Source organism: Triticum aestivum, chromosome 3D (assembly GCF_018294505.1).
Source record: "Triticum aestivum cultivar Chinese Spring chromosome 3D, IWGSC CS RefSeq v2.1, whole genome shotgun sequence".
In the NCBI taxonomy this organism is placed as follows: Eukaryota; Viridiplantae; Streptophyta; class Magnoliopsida; order Poales; family Poaceae; genus Triticum; species Triticum aestivum.
In genome coordinates this window covers 367,738,371-367,761,900 of record NC_057802.1, presented here as the reverse complement: position 1 = coordinate 367,761,900, position 23,530 = coordinate 367,738,371, and the positions used below count along the sequence as shown (strand labels likewise).

Here is a 23,530-nt window from a genome sequence, read left to right as displayed (position 1 = left end):
AGGAGGATAAGCGGCAATGTGATGCCTCGCAAAAATAAAGGAGATTGACCTATTGTGGTCTTGAGTGATGGTTGTTGGGTTAAGAGCGTGTGTTATGTTTTCTCTCCCGTTGCGACGCACGGACTCTTTTGCTAGTATATAAAAAACAAACTGTTGTGTTAAGAAAAAAACAATGGGATAAAACAGATGAACTGTTTATTTTATTTGGAGAGCCAGTTACTAGGATGAGGAACAAATCGCCCACAAAAAAGAAAACTAAGACGAACAAATGGCACATCACTCTTCAAGATAAAAACTGACGATACATAGGCAAGCACACGCTCCAGTAATCTCGGTCTACAGAGGACCGAGCCCACCCGCGAAACCCTCCCGCTCCCTAGAACGCCCCAGTCCCCAACCCTCCTCTCCTTATTCCGCGCCCCGACACCGATCCCAAACCCCTACCACCCTTTCCCGTAGTGCGGAGCCGCCACTCCCCACCCCGCGGACCATTTCGCAAACCTAGATCCAAGCCCTCGTCGCCGGCCATGGCCACCCGCCGGGCCATCTCGTCGGTCCTCCGCACCGCCTCCCGCATCCGCGCCGCCTCCCCTTCCCCGTGCCCCCGCGCGCCGCTCCACCGCCCGTCCCCGGCCGGCTTCCTGCTCAACCGCGCCGCCGCCTCCTACTCGTCATCCGCCGCGGCGCAGGCCGCTCCGGTCACGCCGCCCCCCACCTCCGACAAGCACACAGGCACTAAGATTACCGATGACTTCACCGGCGCCGGTGCGGTGGGTGAGGTGTGCCAGGTCATTGGTGCCGTGGTGGACGTGCGGTTTGACGAGGGTCTCCCCCCGATCCTGACGGCGCTGGAGGTGCTCGACAACAGCATCCGCCTTGTGCTCGAGGTGGCGCAGCATCTCGGGGAGAACGTCGTCCGCACCATCGCCATGGACGGGACGGAAGGGCTCGTCCGCGGCCAGCGCGTCCTCAACACCGGCTCCCCGATCACTGTAATGCTGCCCTCTCATGCCTCTCAACCTCGGTCATGTTCGAGATGTTTCATTTTGATCTAATTCTATTCTGATGAAATTACGAATCGGTGGGTGTTGGATTTGATTTGTATGTGCCGATCTGTGTAGTAAATGGCGAATCATATATGGCTTTAGTTAGCGAATGGTTGACATCACACTGATTTGGTGCTGATCATTGGTGACGGTACAAGTGCAAAGTAAATCCATTTCTGTAGTTTACCAATGGACTTGCCATACTGATTCAGTAATGATTGTTGGTAAGGAGACAAATGTGAGGCGTTCACTCTGCAAACCATGGACGTCCTTATATTGCTATTTTTGATACTGTTCTCATATATCGATTCCTATCACCAGAGTATGAAAATATTTATCATTAGATAGCCAGTAAAGTTACTGGATGGTGCATGCCATGTGGGATAAATTTCTGGCTTAGCATCTCTATGCTCTGAGAATCGCTCAAAGCATAGATAAGGTATCCATTAGTGAGAAAGGCAGAGTATGCATGGGCGCCATGTAGGGTTCTCACTAAGTGATCGTGTGAATTGGTGGGTCCAGAAGACCATACATTTCCCAGTATATTTTCATAATATTTAATTATTTAAGTTCAAAGTGACTTTTTTTTATCTGAGAAATTCAATCAAAGTGTTACTTTGAACCATATCGTTGTCATAAACTTCTTATATCAGAAATCGGAGGGGGTGTCACTATATTTGAGCATAATTTTTCTGCCTTTGTTGATGCATTTGTGATGTTCACTTTTGTAGGTTCCTGTTGGTAGGGCGACTCTTGGGCGTATTATCAATGTTATTGGTGAGCCAATTGATCACAAGGGAGATATAAGTAAGTCTGTTAAACATGCATTGAAACTGTGATCATTACCTGTATATGAATTTAATTTACTGATTACTCCTCTCTGCTGCAGAAACAAACAGTTACCTGCCTATCCATCGTGAAGCCCCTGCTTTCGTTGAGCAAGCTACCGAGCAACAAATCCTTGTTACTGGAATTAAGGTGTCCCTTCTAAAGTGTTGTTTTCTTAACACACATGACTTCTAATTGGTTAGGCATCTTTAGATTAGCAAGAGAATTCCTATCTGTGCAAATATTAATTCTAATGTGAGCATTTTACTTCCACTAGGTTGTGGATCTACTTGCACCCTATCAAAGAGGTGGTAAAATTGGTCTCTTCGGTGGTGCAGGGGTGGGCAAAACTGTCCTTATTATGGAGTTGATTAACAACGTTGCCAAGGCCCATGGTTAGTATTTTGCAGAGCTTGATAGTCATGCCAAGCTGTTTGTTTATTCTAGGTGTTTGTTTTGGCTTATTTGTTTCACTTGTTTATTCTAGGTGGTTTCTCTGTCTTTGCTGGTGTTGGAGAACGTACGCGTGAGGGTAATGACTTGTACAGGGAAATGATTGAGAGTGGTGTCATTAAGCTTGACGACAAGCAGGTACATGAAACACATATCCAATATATTACTGCATTTTGTATGTATTGGATAAATCTTTCTTACACTAGTGTTTTGTTGCAGAGTGAGAGCAAGTGTGCTCTTGTGTACGGGCAAATGAATGAGCCCCCTGGTGCTCGTGCTCGTGTTGGACTGACTGGTTTGACTGTCGCTGAGCATTTCCGTGATGCCGAAGGACAGGATGTGCTTCTCTTCATTGATAACATTTTCCGTTTCACTCAGGTACCCTTATGTCAATTGCCAGCAATGATATCTTTGGTAGTTGGTTCACAATTGACACCCGCAAACATATATGCTCAGCTTTCTGCTCAACTTGTGTAATATTATGCCTGAAAAAGCTGTATGTCTGGTTTTTCTATGTCAGGCAAACTCTGAGGTGTCTGCTCTGCTTGGACGTATTCCATCTGCTGTGGGATACCAACCAACCCTTGCTACCGACCTGGGAGGGCTGCAGGAGCGGATTACCACCACAAAGAAGGGTTCTATTACATCCGTGCAAGCTATTTATGTGCCTGCTGATGACTTGACAGATCCGGCCCCTGCTACCACTTTTGCCCATCTTGATGCTACCACCGTGCTGTCACGACAGGTTGCCTACCTAATATTTAGCTGTATTTTTTGTTGATTGAAATCTGGTCGTTATCGATTTGACTTGATTTGTGCTACATGGCAGATTTCCGAGCTCGGTATTTATCCTGCTGTCGATCCTTTGGACTCCACATCCAGAATGTTGTCTCCTCATGTTCTTGGCGAGGCTCACTACAACACTGCTCGTGGTGTTCAGAAGGTTCTTCAGAATTACAAGAATCTTCAAGATATTATTGCCATTTTGGGAATGGATGAGCTCAGTGAGGACGACAAGTTAACAGTCGCCCGCGCTAGGAAAATTCAGCGGTTCCTTAGCCAACCTTTCCATGTTGCTGAAGTTTTCACAGGAGCACCTGGAAAGTATGTTGAGCTTAAGGAGGGTGTTCAAAGTTTCCAGGTAAATAGTTTGACCCCCCCCCCCCCCCTCTCTCAAATTGATTTATTCCATTTGTGTTCTCAAGATATTCTGTAGATATTTGGTTTTGTTATTTGTGTTTGTTGCAATGGTTGTTCTGTGGTGACAAAATGAACACTGCATACAATATATCGTCTTTGAATTTGATTTATTAGAAAACCTAGATAATGCACATTCTTGCGTTGTCTGTTTCCATGACCGTGGTCTGCAACACCTGATCACATCGCATGTGTACATGATGCTGACGCAGTGCACTGTGATGTGGGAAGTAGCTGGAGCGTCGCACATTAGATTGTCACCCCATAGACTTATGCCAAAGAAAAGATGTGTTAATTCTAGCTACTTAGAAATCTTGTTTTCTCGATAGAGTTGTGTTTCTACGGATTTTGGTTGGAGTTTCACTAGAAAAGCGGTTCAGAGTTTTTTTTTGTCCGCTACATTGACAGGATAATGGTTAATATAGCTGAATTGGCCTGGTAGTGTCAGAGGAAATAGCTATGCATGTGTGTCTATTTTAACTCCAGATATGTGTTTGGATCTCCTCCTTTATGTGCCCTAGTTTTACTGTGCTGGTGGATGTGCACCGGTCAAATTCAGGAACGAACATACAGCTCCCAAGTTTTAGGAACACGTGTTGTTTAAAACATCATATGTTTTGTTTATGTTTGCATTTTGTGGTGCATCGTTTCTTTGGTGAAATATGTCAATATTACTTGCTGTTACCGCTGTATGAATCTTGTCAACATGTCACAGGGTGTTCTGGATGGGAAATACGATGACCTTTCAGAGCAGGCATTCTACATGGTTGGAGGAATAGAGGAGGTCATTGCCAAGGCAGAGAAGATTGCCAAGGAGAACGCTTGATAAGAAACTTCCTCTTTACAAGCAACCTGCAATTTTAACCTTTTCGTGGTCAACCTGTTGTGCTTTTTACTGTCTGTTAGCCAGGATATGTATTTAGAGGCAGGATGCCCGGCCCTGCTGATGGATGTTCCCCCCCTCCACTTTTTCCCGAATAAGGATTTGCAGTGACCTATTTATCTGGCTTACTGCCCTTCAAGGAAGAGAGTGTTCTCTTTTTGTGACACATGAGCGGCCACACCGTGTGCTTGTTCTCGGTGAAAAAAGAAACTGAAATATTTGTCTCTCATGCTGCTGTCGTCGTACGTGTCGTATAAGTCATGAGGGTTGCCATCGCAAGCATATTCTCTTTTCTGTGCTATTAACATTTTTACTCCATACCTACTTCGATGGACTAGATAAAAGCCTGCAATACAAGCAACATTATCTTCCTACAACACTCGTGTTGCATCCTATTCAGCAATTATCTCAGAATCACTTTTCTTATATTGAAGCTGAATATTCAAGGTTTGTAAAATCATTAGTGTGCTCAATTAGGTTAAACATGATCTGTCAATGACATCCACAGTTCGTAGATTATTCATTTTCATGTGGTCAATTAACTTGAAATTCGCAAAACGAAAAATTACTCCTTCCATAAAGAAATACTCCCTAAAATAAGTGACTTAACTTTGTATTAGCTTTAATACAAAGTTAGCATAAAGTTGAGTCACTTATTTTGGGGCGGATGGAGTATAAGATATGGTAATGTGTTAATTATGGTTGTTAAACAATGTACAGATAATCTCTCAGCTCTTCGGGCTATTCTTTTACATTCACGACCATATTTCAGATAGTTAGTTTGCCAAATGACATTACAGATTTCTCATAACATAAAGCTTGCATCAACTTTTCCACATCACATCTCCCACAACTGCTTTCAGAAAATCCACGCCCTAACCAAAAGCAGCCATTCACTGCAAATACGATATCATACCTCATGCAAATTGCAAGATACATAAACATTATAATTGCACTGTGATATGGAACCTTGAGCCCCAACATCTTTTCGCCAATCTTCTCAAGGAGTTTGAATGGATATTTCTCTATGCATTAGAATTGAATCTTCCCAAGGAGTCCGAATGGATCTTTCTCTATGTATTGGGATCGAAAAACCATAGGAGTCTTATATGGATATGACTTGTCCATACTGAATATCTCCAATTTTTGTGTTGATATATGCAGCTTGGTGTACCATAATTCTTTTCAGTCACCATAGCATCAAATATGGACCACAGGTTACCATCAATATTCTTAGAACTTTCTTCACTAGCATTGGCAACAGACTTGGTGCATACATAGATTTTGAAGCCACCATTAATCCCAACAATTCTTCTACCACTACAAAGTAGAGATTCATCAGTAGGCACTTGACTTTTGTGTTTGCTCTTGGGAAAATTTGATGGTTAGTGATGATGATATATTCGTGGGCCCACGCTAAGCATCAACAAACTGGTATTTGCGAGGGATCGGTCACGTGGCTAACCGTTCATTCGCCTCACGCTTTGGTTGTCCGATCAAAATATATTCCTAGTCGTGCCTCTAAGACTAGCTCAAGCGTTGCATGATGGCCACGTTTTCTTGATCATGGGCATGACCATCCCGACAATTTTGAGGACACAATGTTCGAAGAACACTTGTGTTGAATTAACCCATATTGATGTTATGCTATGAGATATATTCGTCACGAGTTAATGATTTTATAGCACTGGGGAAGTTAGCGTTTGCATAATTCCTTAGATCATGAGAGTATCAAGTTCCTTCATGCTTGCTTCATGAACTTTGGAGTTAGTTAAACATCAGCCGTAACACGGTGGCTATTACGCGGCTTTCAGGTTCATGGGAAAGTATGACAATAGCTCAAAATTGGGATTGCTCCTCCGATGATGGAGAGATACTCTTTGGGCCCTTTTGGTGTTACAGTATCCATCATCGTCTGCCAGACACATCGTGATTTGATCACGGGAATGTCGGAATGCGATAACGAGAAAAGAGAACAAAACCGATAATGAGGAAACTGTTGGGGAACGTTGCATGGGAAACAAAAAATTTCCTACGCTCACCAAGATCGATCTAGGAGATGAACATCTACGAGAGGAGAGATTGCATCTACATACCCTTGTAGATTGCTAAATAGAAGCGTATAACACGCGGTTGATGTAGTCGTACTCTTCGCGATCCGATTACGATCCAATCCGATCTAGCGCCGAACGGACGACACCTTCGCGTCCAGTACACGTATGGCTCGATGGCGTCTCCTCCTTCTTGATCCAGCAAGCGAGGGAGGAGAAATAGATGGGATCTCAACCAGCATGATGGCGTGGTGGAGATGGTGGTGGAGCAATTCCAGCAGGACTTCGCCAAGCGCCTCTGGAACTATGAACGAGGAAGAACGGGAGAGAGGGGAGGCTGCAGGGCGTGGGAATTGTTGTGTCCAGCCCTTGCCCCTCCTCCCCACTATATATAGGAGTGTTGGAGGGCTGGGGGCGCAGCCCTAGCCCCTCCACCAAGGAGGGGAGGCGTCCAAAAGGGGAGGAGTGCCCTCCAAGCCAAGTGGAGGGCCCTCTCCAAGCCAAGTGGAGGGCCCTCCTCCTTAGGGTTTCCCTTCCCCTAGGCGGATGCGCCTTAGGGGGCTGGTGCGCCTATCCCAATAAGGCTAGGACGCCCCCTTACAGCCCATGCACGCCCTAGGTGCTGGAGGGACCCTTTCGGACTCCTCCGGAACTCTACGGAACCTTCTAGAACCTTCCGGAACCTTCCAGAAGCTTTCCGGTACAATACCGGTAAAACCTGAAACGTTTCCGGTAGCCAAAATATGACTTCCCATATATAGATCTTTACATCCGGACCATTCCAGAGCTCCTTGTGACGTCTGGGATCTCATCCGGGACTCCGAACAACATCCGGTCACCTACGTGAATATCCCAATACTACTCTAGCGTCATCGAGCGTTAAGCTTGCAGACCCTACGGGTTTGAGAATCATGTGGACATGACCGAGACACCTCTCCGGTCAATAACCAACAGCGGGACCTGGATGCCCATATTGTCTCCCACATATTTCACGAAGATCTTTATCGGTCGAACCACGCTACCAAGGATTCAATCAATCCCGTATGCAGTTCCCTTTGTCTATCGCTATGTTACTTGCCCGAGATTCGATCGTCGGTATCTCCATACCTAGTTCAATCTCGTTACTGGTAAGTCTCTTTACTCGTTCCGTAATACAAGATCCGTGACCAACTACTTAGTCACATTGCTTGCAAGCTCATTGTAATGATGTATTACCGAGTGGGCCCCGAGATACCTCTCCGTCATACGGAGTGACAAATCCCAGTCTTGATCCATGCCAACTCAATAGATACCCTCGGAGATACCTGTAGAGCATCTTTAGAGTCACCCAGTTACGTTGCGACGTTTGATACACACAAGGTACTCCTCCGGTGTCAGTGAGTTGCATGATCTCATGGTCATCTGAACAGATATTTGACATGCAGAAAACGATAGCAATAAACCTCCTAATGATGTGATCCCATTAACAAATGACAACTCATGTCTATGACTAGGAAACCATAGCCATCTTTGATCAACGAGCTAGTCCGGTACAGGCTTACTAGGGACATGTTGTTGTCTATGTATCCACACATGTATTTGAGTTTCCGGTCAATACAATTATAGCATGGATAATAAACGATTATCATGAACAAGGAAATATAATAAACCACTTTATTATTGCCTCTAGGGCATACTTCCAACAGTCTCCCACTTGCACTAGAGTCAATAATCTAGTATTACATGCTAATGAATCTAACACTCATAGAGTTCTGGTGTTGATCATGTTTTGCCCGTGGAAGAGGTTTAGTCAACGGATCTGCAACATTCAGATCTGTATGTACTTTGCAAATGTTATGTCCTCCTCCTTGACTACATCACGGATGGAGTTGAAACGTCGCTTTATGTGTCTGGTCCTCTTGTGAAACCTTGGTTCCTTGGCTAGAGCAATGGCACCAGTGTTGTCACAAAACAGAGTCATTGGTTTCAGTACACTGGGCACAACTCCAAGATCTGTCATGAACTGCTTCATCCAGACACCTTCCTTCGCTGCCTCCGAGGCAACTATGTACTCCGCTTCGCATGTAGAATCTGTTGGGGAATGTCGTATTTCAAAAAATTTCCTACGATCATGCAATATCTATCTAGGAGAAGCATAGCAACGAGCGGGGAGAGTGTGTCCACGTACACTCATAGACCGAAAGCGGAAGCATTTAGTAACACGGTTGATGTAGTCGAACGTCTTCGCGATCCAACCGATCAAGTACCGAACGCACGGCACCTCCGCGATCTGCACACGTTCAGCTTGGTGATGTCCCTCGAACTCTAGATCCAGCTGAGGCCGAGGGAGAGTTTTGTCAGCACGACAGCGTGGTGACAATGATGATGAAGTTACCGACGCAGGGCTTCGCCTAAGCACTACGACAATATGACCGAGGTGGAAAACTGTGGAGGGGGGCACCGCACACGGCTAAGAAATCAACTTGTGTGTCTATGGGGTGCCCCCTCCCCCGTATATAAAGGAGGGGAGGAGGGGGCCGGCCGGCCTCAAGGGGCGCGCCCAGGGGGGAGGGGGAATCCTACTCCTACTAGGAGTAGGTTCCCCCCTTTCCTAGTCCAACAAGGAGGGGAAGGAAGGAGGAGGGGGAGAGAAGGAAGGAGGGGGGCGTCGCCCCCACCCCTTATCCAATTCGGACTGGGGGGGGGGGGGGGCACCTCCTGGCCGACCCTCTCTCCTCTAAGGCCCATGGTGGCCCATTAACCCTCCGGCACTCTGGTTTTATCCGAAACTCTCCAGAACACTTCTGGTGTCCAAACAACATGGTCCAATATATCAATCTTTATGTCTCGACCATTTCGAGACTCCTCGTCATGTCCGTGATCTCATCCGGGACTCCGAACAACCTTCGGTACTTCAAATCACATAAACTCATAATACCAATCGTCATCGAACGTTAAGCGTGCGGACCCTACGGGTTCGAGAACTATGTAGACATGACCGAGACACTTCTCCGGTCAATAACCAACAGCGGAACCTGGATGCTCATATTGGTTCCTACATATTCTATGAAGATCTTTATCGGTCAAACCGCACCACAACATACGTTGTTCCCTTTGTCATCGGTATGTTACTTGCCCGAGATTCGATCGTCGGTATCATCATACCTAGTTCAATCTAGTTACCGGCAAGTCTCTTTACTCGTTTCGTAGTGCATCATCCCGCAACTAACTCATTAGTCACATTGCTTGCAAGGCTTATAGTGATGTGCATTACCGAGAGGGCCCATAGATACCTGTCCGAAACACGGAGTGACAAATCCTAATCTTGATCTATGCCAACTCAACAAACACCATCGGAGACACCTGTAGAGCATCTTTATAATCACCCAGTTATGTTGTGACGTTTGATAGCACACTAAGTGTTCCTCCGGTATTCAGGAGTTGCATAATCTCATAGTCATAGGAACATGTATAAGTCATGAAGAAAGCAATAACAATAAACTAAACGATCATAGTGCTAAGCTAACGGATGGGTCTTGTCCATCACATCATTATCTAATGATGTGGTCCCGTTCATCAAATGACAACACATGTCTATGGCTAGGAAACTTAACCATCTTTGATTAACGAGCTAGTCAAGTAGAGGCATACTAGGGACACTCTGTTTGTCTATGCATTCACACATGTACTAAGTTTCCGGTTAATACAATTCTAGCATGAATAATAAACATTTATCATGATATAAGGAAATATAAATAACAACTTTATTATTGCCTCTAGGGCATATTTCCTTCAGCCTCCCACTTGCACTAGAGTCAATAATGTAGTTCACATCGCCATGTGATTTAACACCAATAGTTCACATCACCATGTGACCAACACCCAAAGGGTTTACTAGTCAAGAATCTAGTTCACGTCGCCATGTGATTAACACCCAAAGAATACTAAGGTGTGATCATGTTTTGCTTGTGAGAGAAGTTTAGTCAACGGGTCTGCCACATTCAGATCCGTATGTATTTTGCAAATTTCTATGTCTACAATGCTCTGCACGGAGCTACTCTAGCTAATTGCTCCCACTTTCAATATGTATCCAGATTGAGACTTAGAGTCATCTAGATCAGTGTCAAAGCTTGCATCGACGTAACCCTTTACGATGAACTTTTTGTCACCTCCATAACCGAGAAATATCTCCTTAGTCTTCTAAGGATAATTTTGACCGCTATCCAGTGATCCACTCCTGGATCAATATCGTACCCCCTTGCCAAACTCATGGCAAGGTACACAATAGGTTTGGTACACAACATAGCATACTTTATAGAACCTATGGCCGAGGCATAGGGAATGACTTTCATTCTCTTTCCATTTTCTGTCGTGGTCGTGTTTTGAGTCTTACTCAACTTTACACCTTGCAATACAGGCAAGAAATCCTTCTTTGACTGTTCCATTTGAACTACTTCAAAATCTTTTCAAGGTATGTACTCATTGAAAAATCTTATCAAGCGTCTTGATCTATCTTTATAGATTTTGATGCCCAATATGTAAGCAGCTTCACCGAGGTCTTTCTTTGAAAAAATCCTTTCAAATACTCCTTTATGATTTCCAGAAAATTCTACATCATTTCCGATCAACAATATGTCATTCACATATAATTATCAAAAAGGCTGTAGTGCTCCCACTCACTTTCTTGTAAATACAGGCTTCACAATAAGTCTGTATAAAACCATATGCTTTGATCACCTTATCAAAGCGTATATTCCAACTCCGAGATGCTTGCACCAGTCCATAGATGGATCGCTGGAGTTTGCACATTTTGTTAGCACCTTTAGGATTGACAAAACCTTATGGTTGCATCATATACAACTCTTCTTAAAGAAATCCATTAAGGAATGCAGTTTTGACATCCATTTGCCAGATTTCATAAAATGTGGCAATCACTAACATGATTCAGACAGACTTTAAGCATCGATACGAGTGAGAAAATCTCACCGTAGTCAACACCTTGAACTTGTCAAAAACCCTTTTCGACAAGTTGAGCTTTGTAGATATTAACACTACTATCAGCGTCCGTCTTCCTCTTGAAGATCCATTTATTCTCAATGGCTCGCCGATCATCGGGCAAGTCAATCAAAGTCCATACTTTGTTCTCATACATGGATCCCATCTCAGATTTCATGGCCTCAAGCCATTTCGCGGAATCTGGGCTCATCATTGCTTCCTCATAGTTCATAGGTTCGTCATGGTCTAGTAACATGACTTCCAGAATAGGATTACCGTACCATTCTAGTGCGGACCGTACTCTGGTTGACCTACGAGGTTCGGTAATAACTTGATCTGAAGTTTCATGATCATCATCATTAGCTTCCTCACTAATTGGTCTAGGAATCATTGGAACTAATTTCTGTGATGAACTACTTTCCAATTCGTGAGAAGGTACAATTACCTCATCAAGTTCTACTTTCCTCGCACTCACTTCTTTCGAGAGAAACTCCTTCTCTAGAAAGGATCCATTCTTAGCAATGAATATCTTGCCTTCGGATCTGTGATAGAAGGTGTACCCAACAGTCTCCTTTGGGTATCCTATGAAGACACATTTCTCCGATTTGGGTTCGAGCTTATCAGGTTGAAGTTTTTTCACATAAGCATCGCAGCCCCAAACTTTAAGAAACGACAACTTGGGTTTCTTGCCAAACCATAGTTCATATGGTGTCGCCTCAACGGATTTAGATTGTGCCCTATTTAACGTGAATGCAGCCGTCTCTAAAGCATAACCCCAAAACGATAGCGGTAAATCAGTAAGAGACATCATAGATCACACCATATCTAATAAAGTGCGGTTACGACGTTCGGACACACCATTACGCTGTGGTGTTCCAGGTGGCGTGAGTTGCGAAACTATTCCACATTGTTTCAAATGAAGACCAAACTCATAACTCAAATATTCACCTCATGATCAGATCATAGAAACTTTATTTTCTTGTTACGATGATTTTCCACTTCACTCTGAAATTCTTTGAACTTTTCAAATGTTTCAGACTTATGTTTCATCAAGTAGATATACCCATATCTGCTCAAATCATCTGTGAAGGTCAGAAAATAACGATACCCGCCGCGAGCATCAACACTCATCGGACCGCATACATCATTATGTATTATTTCCAATAAGTCAGTTGCTCGCTCCATTGTTCCGGAGAACGGAGTCTTAGTCATCTTGCCCATGAGGCATGGTTCGCAAGCATCAAGTGATTCATAATCAAGTGGTTCCAAAAGCCCATCAGCATGGAGTTTCTTCATGCGCTTTACACCAATATGGCCTAAACGACAATGCCACAAAGAAGTTGCACTATCATTATCAACTTTGCATCTTTTGGCATCAATATTATGAATATGTGTATCACTACGATCGAGATTCAATAAACCATTTATATTAAGTGTATGACCATAGAAGGTTTTATTCATGTAAACAGAACAACAATTATTCTTTGACTTAAATGAATAACTGTATTTTAATAAACATGATCCAATCATATTTATGCTCAACGCAGACACCAAGTAACATTTATTTTAGGTTTAGCACTAATCCTGAAGGTAAAAGGAGTGTGCGATGGTGATCTTATCAACCTTGGACTCATTTCCAATACACATCGTCACCTCGTCCTTAACTAGTCTTTGTTTATCTTGTAACTCCTGTTTCAAGTTACTAGCAACTGAACCAGTATCAAATACCCAGGGGCTACTATGAACACTTGTAAAGTACACATCAATAACATGTATATCATATATACTTTTGTTCACTTTGCCATCCTTCTTATCCGCCAAGTATTTGGGGCAGTTCTGCTTCCAGTGACCATTTCCTTTGCAGTAGAAGCACTCAGTTTCAAGCTTGGGTCTAGCTTTGGGCTTCTTCATGGGAGTGGCAACTTGCTTGCCATTCTTCTTGAAGTTCCCTTTCTTTCCCTTGCCCTTTTACTTGAAACTAGTGGTCTTGTCAACCATCAACACTTGATGTTTTTCTTGATTTCTACCTTCGCCGATTTCAGCATCGTGAAGAGCTTGGGAATCGTTTTTCGTCATCCCTTGCATATTATAGTTCATCACGAAGTTCCAGTAACTTGGTGATAGTGACTAGAGAACTCTGTCAATCACTATCTTATCTAGAAGATTAACTCCTACTTGATTCAAGCGATTATAGTACTCAGACATTCTGAGCACATGCTCACTGGTTGAGCTATTCTCCTTCATCTTGTAGGCAAAATACTTGTCAGAGGTCTCATACCTCTCGACTCGGGCATGAGTCTGAAATACCAATTTCAGCTCTTGGAACATCTTATATGCTTCGTGGCGTTCAAAACATTTTTAAGTCCCGGTTTTAAGCCGTAAAGCATGGCGCACTAAACTATCAAGTAGTTATCATACCGAGCTTGCCAAACGTTCATAACGTCTGCATCCGCTCCTGCAATAGGTCCGTCACCTAGCGGTGCATCAAGGACATTATTGTTCTGTGCAGTAATGAGGATAATCCTCAGATCACGGACACAGTCCGCATCATTGCTACTATCATCTTTCAACTTATTTTTCTCTAGGAACATATCAAAATAAATGGGGAACTACATCGCAAGCTATTGATCTACAACATAGATATGCAAATACTATCAGGACTAAGTTCATGATAAATTAAAGTTCAATTAATCGTATTACTTAAGAACTCCCACTTAGATAGACATCCCTCTAGTCATCTAAATGATCACGTGATCCATATCAACTAAACCATGTCCTATCATCACGTGAGATGGAGTAGTTTTCAATGGTAAACATCACTATGTTGATCATATCTACTATATGATTCACGCTCGACCTTTCGGTCTCAGTGTTCCGAGGCCATATTTGCATATGCTAGGCTCGTCAAGTTTAACCCGAGTATTCTGCGTGTGCAAAACTGGCTTGCACCCGTTGTATGTGAACGTAGAGCTTATCACACCCGATCATCACGTGGTGTCTCGGCACGACGAACTGTAGCAACGGTGCATACTCAGGGAGAACACTTATACCTTGAAATTTAGTGAGAGATCATCTTATAATGCTACCGCCGTACTAAGCAAAATAAGATGCATAAAGGTTAAACATCACATGCAATCAAAATAAGTGATATGATATGGCCATCATCATCTTGTGCCTTTGATCTCCATCTCCAAAGCACCGTCATGATCACCATCGTCACCGGCTTGAAACCTTGATCTCCATCATAGCATCATTGTCGTCTCGCCAACTATTGCTTCTACGACTATCGCTACCGCTTAGTGATAAAGTAAAGCAATTACATGGCGATTGCATTTCATACAATAAAGCGACAACCATATGGCTCCTGCCAGTTGCCGGTAACTGTTACAAAACATGATCATCTCATACAACAATTTATATCTTATCACGTCTTGACCATATCACATCACAACATGCCCTGCAAAAACAAGTTAGATGTCCTCTACTTTGTTGTTGCAAGTTTTACGTGGCTACTACGTGCTTCTACCAAGAACCGTTCTTACCTACGCATCAAAACCACAACGATTTTTCTTCAAGTGTGCTATTTTAACCTTCAACAAGGACCAGGCGTAGTCAAAATCGATTCAATTAAAGTTGGAGAAACAGACACCCGCTAGCCACCTGTGTGCGAAGCACGTCGGTAGAACCAGTCTCATGAACGCGGTCATGTAATGTCGGTCCGGGCCGCTTCATCCAACAATACCGCCGAATCAAAGTAAGATGTTGCTGGTAAGCAATATGACTATTATCACCCACAACTCTTTGTGTTCTACTCGTGCATATAACATCTACGCATAGACCTGGCTCGGATGCCATTGTTGGGGAACATAGTATTTCAAAATTTTCCTACGATCACGCAAGATCTATCTAGGAGAAGCATAGCAACGAGCGGGGAGAGTGTGTCCACGTACCCTCGTAGATCGAAAGCGGAAGCGTTTAGTAATGTGGTTGATGTAGTCGAACGTTTTCGCGATCCAACCGATCAAGTACCAAACGCACGACACCTCCGCGATATGCACACGTTCAGCTCGGTGACGTCCCTCGAACTCTAGATCCAGCTGAGGCCGAGGAAGAGTTTTGTCAGCACGATGGCGTGGTGACGGTGATGATGAAGTTACCGATGCAGGGCTTCGCCTAAGCACTACGAAAATATGACCGAGGTGGAAAACTGTGGAGGGGGGCACCGCACACGGCTAAGAAATCAACTTGTGTGTCTATGGGGTGCCCCCTCCCCCGTATATAAAGGAGGGGAGGAGGGGGCCGGCCGGCCTCAAGGGGCGCGCCCAAGGCGGGGGGGGGGGGGAATCCTACTCCTACCAGGAGTAGGTTCCCCCCTTTCCTAGTCCAACAAGGAGGGGAAGGAAGGAGGAAGGGGAGAGAAGGAAGGAGGGGGGGGGGGGGCACCCCCACCCCTTGTCCAATTCGGACTGGGGGGCGCGCGCCACCTTCTGGCCGGCCCTCTCTCCTATAAGGCCCATGGCGGCCCATTAACTTCCGGGGGGGGGGGGGGGTTCCGGTAACCCTCCGGCACTCCGGTTTTATCCGAAACTCTCCGGAACACTTCCGGTGTCCGAACAACATGGTCCAATATATCAATATTTATGTCTCGACCATGTCGAAACTCCTCGTCATGTCCGTGATCTCATCCGGGACTCCGAACAACCTTCAGTACATCAAATCACATAAACTCATAATACCAATCTTCATCGAACGTTAAGCGTGCGGACCCTACGGGTTCGAGAACTATGTAGACATGACCGAGACACTTCTCCGATGAATAACCAACAGCGGAACCTGGATGCTCATATTGGTTCCTACATATTCTAAGAAGATCTTTATCGGTCAAACCGCACAACAACATACGTTGTTCCCTTTGTCATCGGTATGTTACTTGCCCGAGATTCGATCGTCGGTATCATCATACCTAGTTCAATCTAGTTATCAGCAAGTATCTTTACTCGTTTCGTAGTGCATCATCCCGCAACTAACTCATTAGTCACATTGCTTGCAAGGCTTATAGTGATGTGCATTACCGAGAGGGCCCAGAGATACCTGTCCGAAACACGGAGTGACAAATCCTAATCTCGATCTATGCCAACTCAACAAACACCATTGGAGACACCTGTAGAGCATCTTTATAATCACCCAGTTACGTTGTGACGTTTGATAGCACACTAAGTGTTCCTCCGGTATTCGGGAGTTGCATAATCTCATAGTCATAGGAACATGTATAAGTCATGAAGAAAGCAATAGCAATAAACTAAACGATCATAGTGCTAAGCTAGCGGATGGGTCTTGTCCATCACATCATTCTCTAATGATGTGATCCCGTTCATCAAATGACAACACATGTCTATGGCTAGGAAAATTAACCATCTTTGATTAACGAGCTAGTCAAGTAGAGCCATACTAGGGACACTCTGTTTGTCTATGTATTCACACATGTACTAAGTTTCCGGTTAATACAATTCTAGCATGAATAATAAAGATTTATCATGATATAAGGAAATATAAATAACAACTTTATTATTGCCTCTAGGGCATATTTCCTTCAGAATCAGCTACCACGCTTTGCTTGGAACTGCACCAGCTTACCGCTCCCTCATTTAGAATATATATGTTCCGGTTTGAGACTTAGAGTCATCCGGACCAGTGTCAAAGCTTGCATCGACGTAACCCTTTACGACGAGCTCTTGATGACCTCCATAAACGAGAAACATTTCCTTAGTCCTTTTCAGGTACTTAAGGATATTCTTCACCGCTGTCCAGTGATCCATTCCTGGATTACTTTGTAACCTTCTGGCCATACTTATGGCAAGGCTGACATCCGGTCTTGTGCACATCATCGCATACATGATAGAGCCTATGGCAGAAGAATAGGGGATGACACTCATCTTTTCTCTATCCTCTGTAGCCGCTAGGCATTGAGTCTGACTCAACTTCGCACCTTGCAAAACAGGCAAGAACCCCTTCTTGGACTGATCCATTTTGAACTTCTTCCAAACCTTATCAAGGTATGTGCTTTGTGGAAGTCCTATTAAGCGTCTCGATCTATCTCTATAGATCTTGATGCCTAATACGAAAGCAGCTTCTCCTAGGTCCTTGATTGAAAAACTCTTGTTCAAATACTCCTTCATGTTTTCCAAAAGTTCTGTATTGTTTCCAATCAGCAATATGTCGTCCACATATAATATTAGAAATGCTATAGAGCTCCCACTCACTTTCTTGTAAATACAAGATTCTCCGAAAACTTGTATAAACCCAAACGCTTTGATCACCTCACCAAAGCGAAGATTCCAACTCTGAGATGCTTGCACCAGTCCATAAATGGATCGCTGGAGTTTGAACACTTTGTCAGCATTCTCTGGATCGGCAAAACCTTCTGGTTGCATCATATACAACTCTTCCTTAAGGAAACCGTTAAGGAACGCTGTTTTGACATTCATCTACCAGATTTCATAATCGAAATATGCAGCTATTGCTAACATGATTCTGACGGACTTAAGCATCGATACGGGTGAGAAAGTCTCATCATAGTCAACTCCTTGAACTTGTGAAAACCCCTTTGCCACAAGTTGAGCTTTATAGACGGTGACATTACCGTCCGTGTCCGTCTTCTTCTTGAAGATCCATTTATTCTGAATGGCCTTTTGCCCTTCAGGTAATACTTCCAAAGTCCATACTTTGTTTTCATACATGGATCCCATCTCAGATTTCATGGCTTATAACCATTTGTCGGAATCCAGGCCCACCATCGCTTCTCCATAGCTCGTAGGTTCACCGTTGTCCAACAACATGACCTCTAAGACAGGGTCACCGTACCACTCAGGAGCTGTACGTACCCTTGTCGACCTACGAGGTTCGATAGTAACTTGATCCAAAGCTTCATGATCATCATCATTAGCTTCCTCTTCAACTGATGTAGGTGCCATAGAAACATCTTTCTGTGCAGATCTACTCTCTGGTTGAAGTAAAGGTTCAACAACCTCATCAAGTTCTATCTTCCTCGCACTCAATTCTTTCGAGAGAAACTCTTTCTCAAGAAAGGACCAGTTCTTAGCGACAAACACTTTGCCTTCGGATCTGAGATAGAAGGTATACCCAACCATCTCTTTTGGGTATCCTATGAAGAAACATTTGTCCGCTTTGGGTTCGAGCTTTTCCGGCTGAAGCCTTTTGACATAAGCATCACAGCCCCAAACCTTAAGAAACGACAACTTAGCTTTCTTGCCAAACCACAGTTCATACGGTGTCGTCTCCACGGACTTAGACGGTGCCCTATTTAAAGTGAATGCAGTTATCTCTAATGCATAACCCCAAAACGATAGTGGCAGATCGGCAAGAGACATCATAGAATGCACCATATCCAATAAGGTACGATTACGATGTTCAGACACACCATTACGCTGTGGTGTTCCAGGTGGCGTCAACTGTGAAACAATTCCACATTGTCTTAAGTGATTGGCAAACTCATAACTCAGATATTCTCCCCCTTGATCGGATCATAGGAATTTAATCTTCTTGTTACGATGATTCTCAACTTCACTCTGAAATTGCTTGAACTTCAAACATTTCAGACTTATGCTTCATTAAGTAAACATACCCATATCTACTCAAGTCATCGGTGAAGGTGAGAAAGTAACGATATCCACCGCGTGCGTCAACGCTCATCTGACCGCACACATCAGTATGTATGATTTCCAACAAGTCACTTACCCGTTCCATTGTTCCGAAAAACGGGGTCTTAGTCATCTTGCCCATGAGGCACGGTTCGCATGTGTCAAGTGATTCAAAATCAAGTGACTCCAAAAGTCCATCAACATGGAGTTTCTTCATGCGCTTTACACCAATACGACCTAAGCGGCAGTGCCACAAGAAAGTGGTATTATCATTATCTCAACTCTACATCTTTTGGCATCAATGTTATGAACATGTGTATCATCACTATCGAGATTCAATAAGAATAAACCCCTCACAATGGGTGCATGACCATAAAAGATATTACCCATATAAATAGAACAACCATTATTCTCTGATTTAAATGAGTAACCGTCTCGCATTAAACAAAATCCAGATATAATGTTCATGCTCCACGCAGGCACTAAATAACAATTATTCAGGGTCATCACTAATCCCGATGGTAATCGAAGAGCCAGCGTGCCGACGACGATCACATCAACCTTGGAACCATTTCCCACACGCATCGTCACTCCGTCCTTCTCCAGCCTCTGTCTATTCCGTAGTTCCTGCTTTGAGTTGCAAATGTGAGCAACCGAACCGGTATCAAATACCCAGGCACTACAACGAGAGTCAGTAAGGTACACATCAATAATATGTATATCATATATACCTTTGTTGATGTTGGCCCCCTTCTTGTCAACCAAATACTTGGGGCAGTTCCGCTTCCAGTGGCCAGTTCCCTTGCAATAGAAGCACTCAGTCTCCGGCTTGGGTCCAGCCTTGGGTTTCTTCACGGGAGGAGCAACTACTTTGCCACCTTTCTTGAAGTTTCCCTTATTTCCCTTGCCTTTCTTGAAACTAGTGGTTTTATTCACCATCAACACTTGATGCTCCTTCCGGATGTCTGACTGAGCGACTTTCAGCATCGCGAATAGCTCGAAGGCTGACTTGTTCATCCCTTGCATGTTATAGTTCAACACAAAGCTCTTGTAGCTAGGTGGTAGTGATTGAAGAACTCTGTCAGTGACAGCCTCTGGTGGGAGCTCAACTCCCAACTCAGCCAGACGGTTGTAGAACCCAGACATTCTGAGTATGTGCTCACTGGCAGACCCATTCTCCTCCATCTTGCAGGCATAGAACTTATCGGAGGTCTCATACCTCTCGATCTGGGCATTCTTCTCAAAGATAAACTTCAAATCCTAGAACATCTCATATGCTCCATGATGTTCAAAACACCTTTGAAGTCCTGGCTCTAAGCCATACAGCATGGCGCACTGAACTATTGAGTAGTCATCAACATGCGACTGCCAGGTGTTCACAGCGTCCGCAGTTGCTGGAGGGGGTGGTGCACCAAGCGGTGCATCAAGGACATAAGCCTTTTGGGTAGCCGTGAGGATAATCCTCAGATTACGGGCCCAGTCTACAAAGTTGCTTCCATCATCTTCCAGCTTAGCTTTCTCTAGGAACGCATTGAAATTCGGCGGAGCTACTACGCGAGCAATTGATCTACAACATAAATTTGCAAAGATAACTTAGACTATTGTCCATGATAAATGAGTTCAATTAATCATATTACCTAAGAACTCCCACTCATATCAACATCCCTCCGGTTGTCCGAGTGTAACACGATCCAATTTCACCAACCCAAGTCCGATCATCATGTGAGATGAGGTGTTTTCAATGGTGAACATCTCTATGTTGATCATATCTACTATATGACTCGTGTTCGACCTTTCGGTCTCTTGTGTTCCGAGGCCATGTCTGTACATGCTAGGCTCATCAAGTTTAACCCAAGTGTTCCGCATGTGCAAAACTGGCTTGCACCCATTGTATGCGAACATATAGTCTATCACACCCGATCATCACGTGGTGCTTCGAAACAACGAACTTTCGCAACGGTGCACACTTGGGGAGAACACAATTTTATCTTGAAATTTTAGTGAGGGATCACCTTATAATGCCACCGTCGTCCTAAGCAAAATAAGATACATAAAAGGATTAACATCACATGCAAATCATATGTGACATGATATGGCCATCAACTTGTGCTTTTGATCTCCATCTCCAAAGCACCGGCATGATCTCCATCGTCACCGGCATGACACCATGATCTCCATCATCGTGCCGCCATCGAGGTTGTCACACCAACCATGCTTCTACTACTATTGCTACCGCTTAGCGATAAAGTAAAGCATTACATAGCGCTTAATGATTGACACGCAGGTCATACAATAATTAAAGACAACCCTATGGCTCCTGCCAGTTGCCGTATGCACCGACATGCAAGTCGATATAAACTATTACAAACATGATCATCTCATACATCAAATATATTTCATCATGTCTTTGGCCATATCATATCACAACATACCCTGCAAAAACAAGTTAGACGTCCTCTAATTGTTGTTGCATGTTTTACGTGGCTGCTATGAGTATCTAGCAAGAACGATTCTTACCTACGCAAAGCCACAACGATGATATGCAAGTTGCTATTTAACCTTCTACAAGGACAACCTTTGTCGAATCCAGTTCAACTAAGGTGGGAGAGACAGACACCCTCCAACCATCTTTATGCAACAAAGTCACATGTCAGTCGACGGAACCGGTCTCATGTACGTGGACATGTAAAGTTGGCCCGGGCCGCTTCATCCCACAATACCGCCGAATCAAGAAAAGACCAAGGAAGGAAGCAATCTGAATATCAATGCCCACAAACTCCTTTGCGTTCTACTCGTGATGTCATCTACGCATAAACCTAGCTCATGATGCCACTCTTGGGGAACGTTGCATGGGAAACAAAAAATTTCCTACGCTCACCAAGATCGATCTAGGAGATGAACATCTACGAGAGGAGAGATTGCATCTACATACCCTTGTAGATCGCTAAGCGTAAGCGCATAACACATGGTTGATGTGGTCGTACTCTTCGTGATCGGATCACGATCCAATCCAATCTAGCACCGAATGGACGGCACCTCTGCGTTCAGCACACGTACGGATCGATGACGTCTCCTCCTTCTTGATCCAGCAAGCGAGGGAGGATAATTAGATGGGATCTCAACTGGCACGACGGCATGGTGGAGATGGTGGTGGAGCAATCCCAGCAGGGCTTCGCCAAGCGCCTCTGGAACTACGAACGAGGAAGAACGGGAGAGAGGGGAGGCTGCAGGGCGTGGGAATTGTTGTGTCCAGCCCTTGCCCCTCCTCCCCACTATATATAGGGGTGTTGGGGGGCTGGGGGCACAGCCCTAGCCCCTCCGTCCAAAGGGGGAGGAGTGCCCTCCAAGCCAAGTGGAGGGCCCTCCTCCTTAGGGTTTCCCTTCCCCTAGGCGGATGGGCCTTACACTACATGAATCTGCTACTTTGCCGTCTGCCACGGCGGACGGCAAAGGCAAGGGTGGCGGACGGCAAAGAGCTTTGCTGTCCGCCGCGGACGGCAAAAGGCTCCGGCAAAGTAGGCTACGGTAAAGAGCTTCTTTGCCGTCTGCTTTCTGAAGCGGACGGCAAAGGGGCCTTTGCCATCAGCGGCGGACGGCAAAGAAAGCCGACGGCAACAAATTCGCTGTTAGCCCGTTAGGCGTCTAACGGCAGCCTTTGCCGTCCGCGGCTGACGGCAAAGAGCTTCAAGCCCATGGACGCCCTAGGTGCTGGAGGGACCCTTTCGGACTCCTACGGAACTCCGCGGAACCTTCTAGAACCTTTTGGAACCTTCCAGAAGCTTTTCGGTACAATATCGGTAAAACCTGAAACATTTCCGGTAGCCAAAATATGACTTCCTGATACGTCTCCAACGTATCTATAATTTTTGATTGTTCCATGCTATTATATTATCTATTTTGGATGTTTAATGGGCTTTATTATGCACTTTTATATTATTTTTGGGACTAACCTATTAACCGAAGGCCCAGTGCAAATTGCTGTTTTTTTGCCTATTTCAGTGTTTCGCAGAAAAGGAATATCAAACGGAATCCAAACGGAATGAAACCTTCGCGAGGATCGTTTTTGGAACAAACGCAATCCAGGAGACTTGGAGTGGACGTCAAGGAAGCAACAAGGCGGCCACGAGGTAGGAGGGCGCGCCCGGGGGGGGGGGGGTAGGCGCGCCCCCACCTCATGGGCCCCTCATGGCTCCACCGACCTACTTCTTTCGCCTATATATACTCATATACCCTGAAAACATCCAAGAGCACCACGAAACCCTATTTCCACCGCCGCAACCTTTTGTACCCGCGAGATCCCATCTTGGGGCCTTTTCCGGCGCTCCGCCGGAGGGGGAATCAATCATGGAGGGCTTCTAAATCAACACCATAGCCTCTCCGATGATGTGTGAGTAGTTTACCATAAATAATGCAAAGTACTGAATTGCTGGAAAATGAATG

At 44.6% G+C, this 23,530-nt stretch overlaps 1 protein-coding gene across 1 annotated transcript; it reads left to right on the top strand.

The window, feature by feature from the left end:
- The first annotated feature begins 403 nt into the window (after positions 1 to 403).
- On the top strand, positions 404 to 4,636 carry LOC123078952 (ATP synthase subunit beta, mitochondrial). The gene is made up of 9 exons (XM_044501609.1): positions 404 to 992; positions 1,778 to 1,853; positions 1,936 to 2,024; positions 2,152 to 2,269; positions 2,362 to 2,465; positions 2,547 to 2,705; positions 2,848 to 3,072; positions 3,157 to 3,468; positions 4,240 to 4,636. The coding sequence occupies exons 1-9, from the start codon at positions 528 to 530 to the stop codon at positions 4,348 to 4,350; spliced, it is 1,659 nt and encodes a 552-aa protein (XP_044357544.1). The 5' UTR covers positions 404 to 527; the 3' UTR covers positions 4,351 to 4,636.
- Positions 4,637 to 23,530: the final 18,894 nt, after the last annotated feature.

Coding starts and splice junctions, on each gene's coding strand:
- LOC123078952 (XM_044501609.1), top strand. CDS start 528: ATGGCCACCCGCCGGGCCATCTCGTCGGTCCTCCGCACCGCCTCCCGC. Junction 993..1,777: donor ACACCGGCTCCCCGATCACT/GTAATGCTGCCC, acceptor TCACTTTTGTAG/GTTCCTGTTGGTAGGGCGAC. Junction 2,025..2,151: donor TCCTTGTTACTGGAATTAAG/GTGTCCCTTCTA, acceptor TACTTCCACTAG/GTTGTGGATCTACTTGCACC.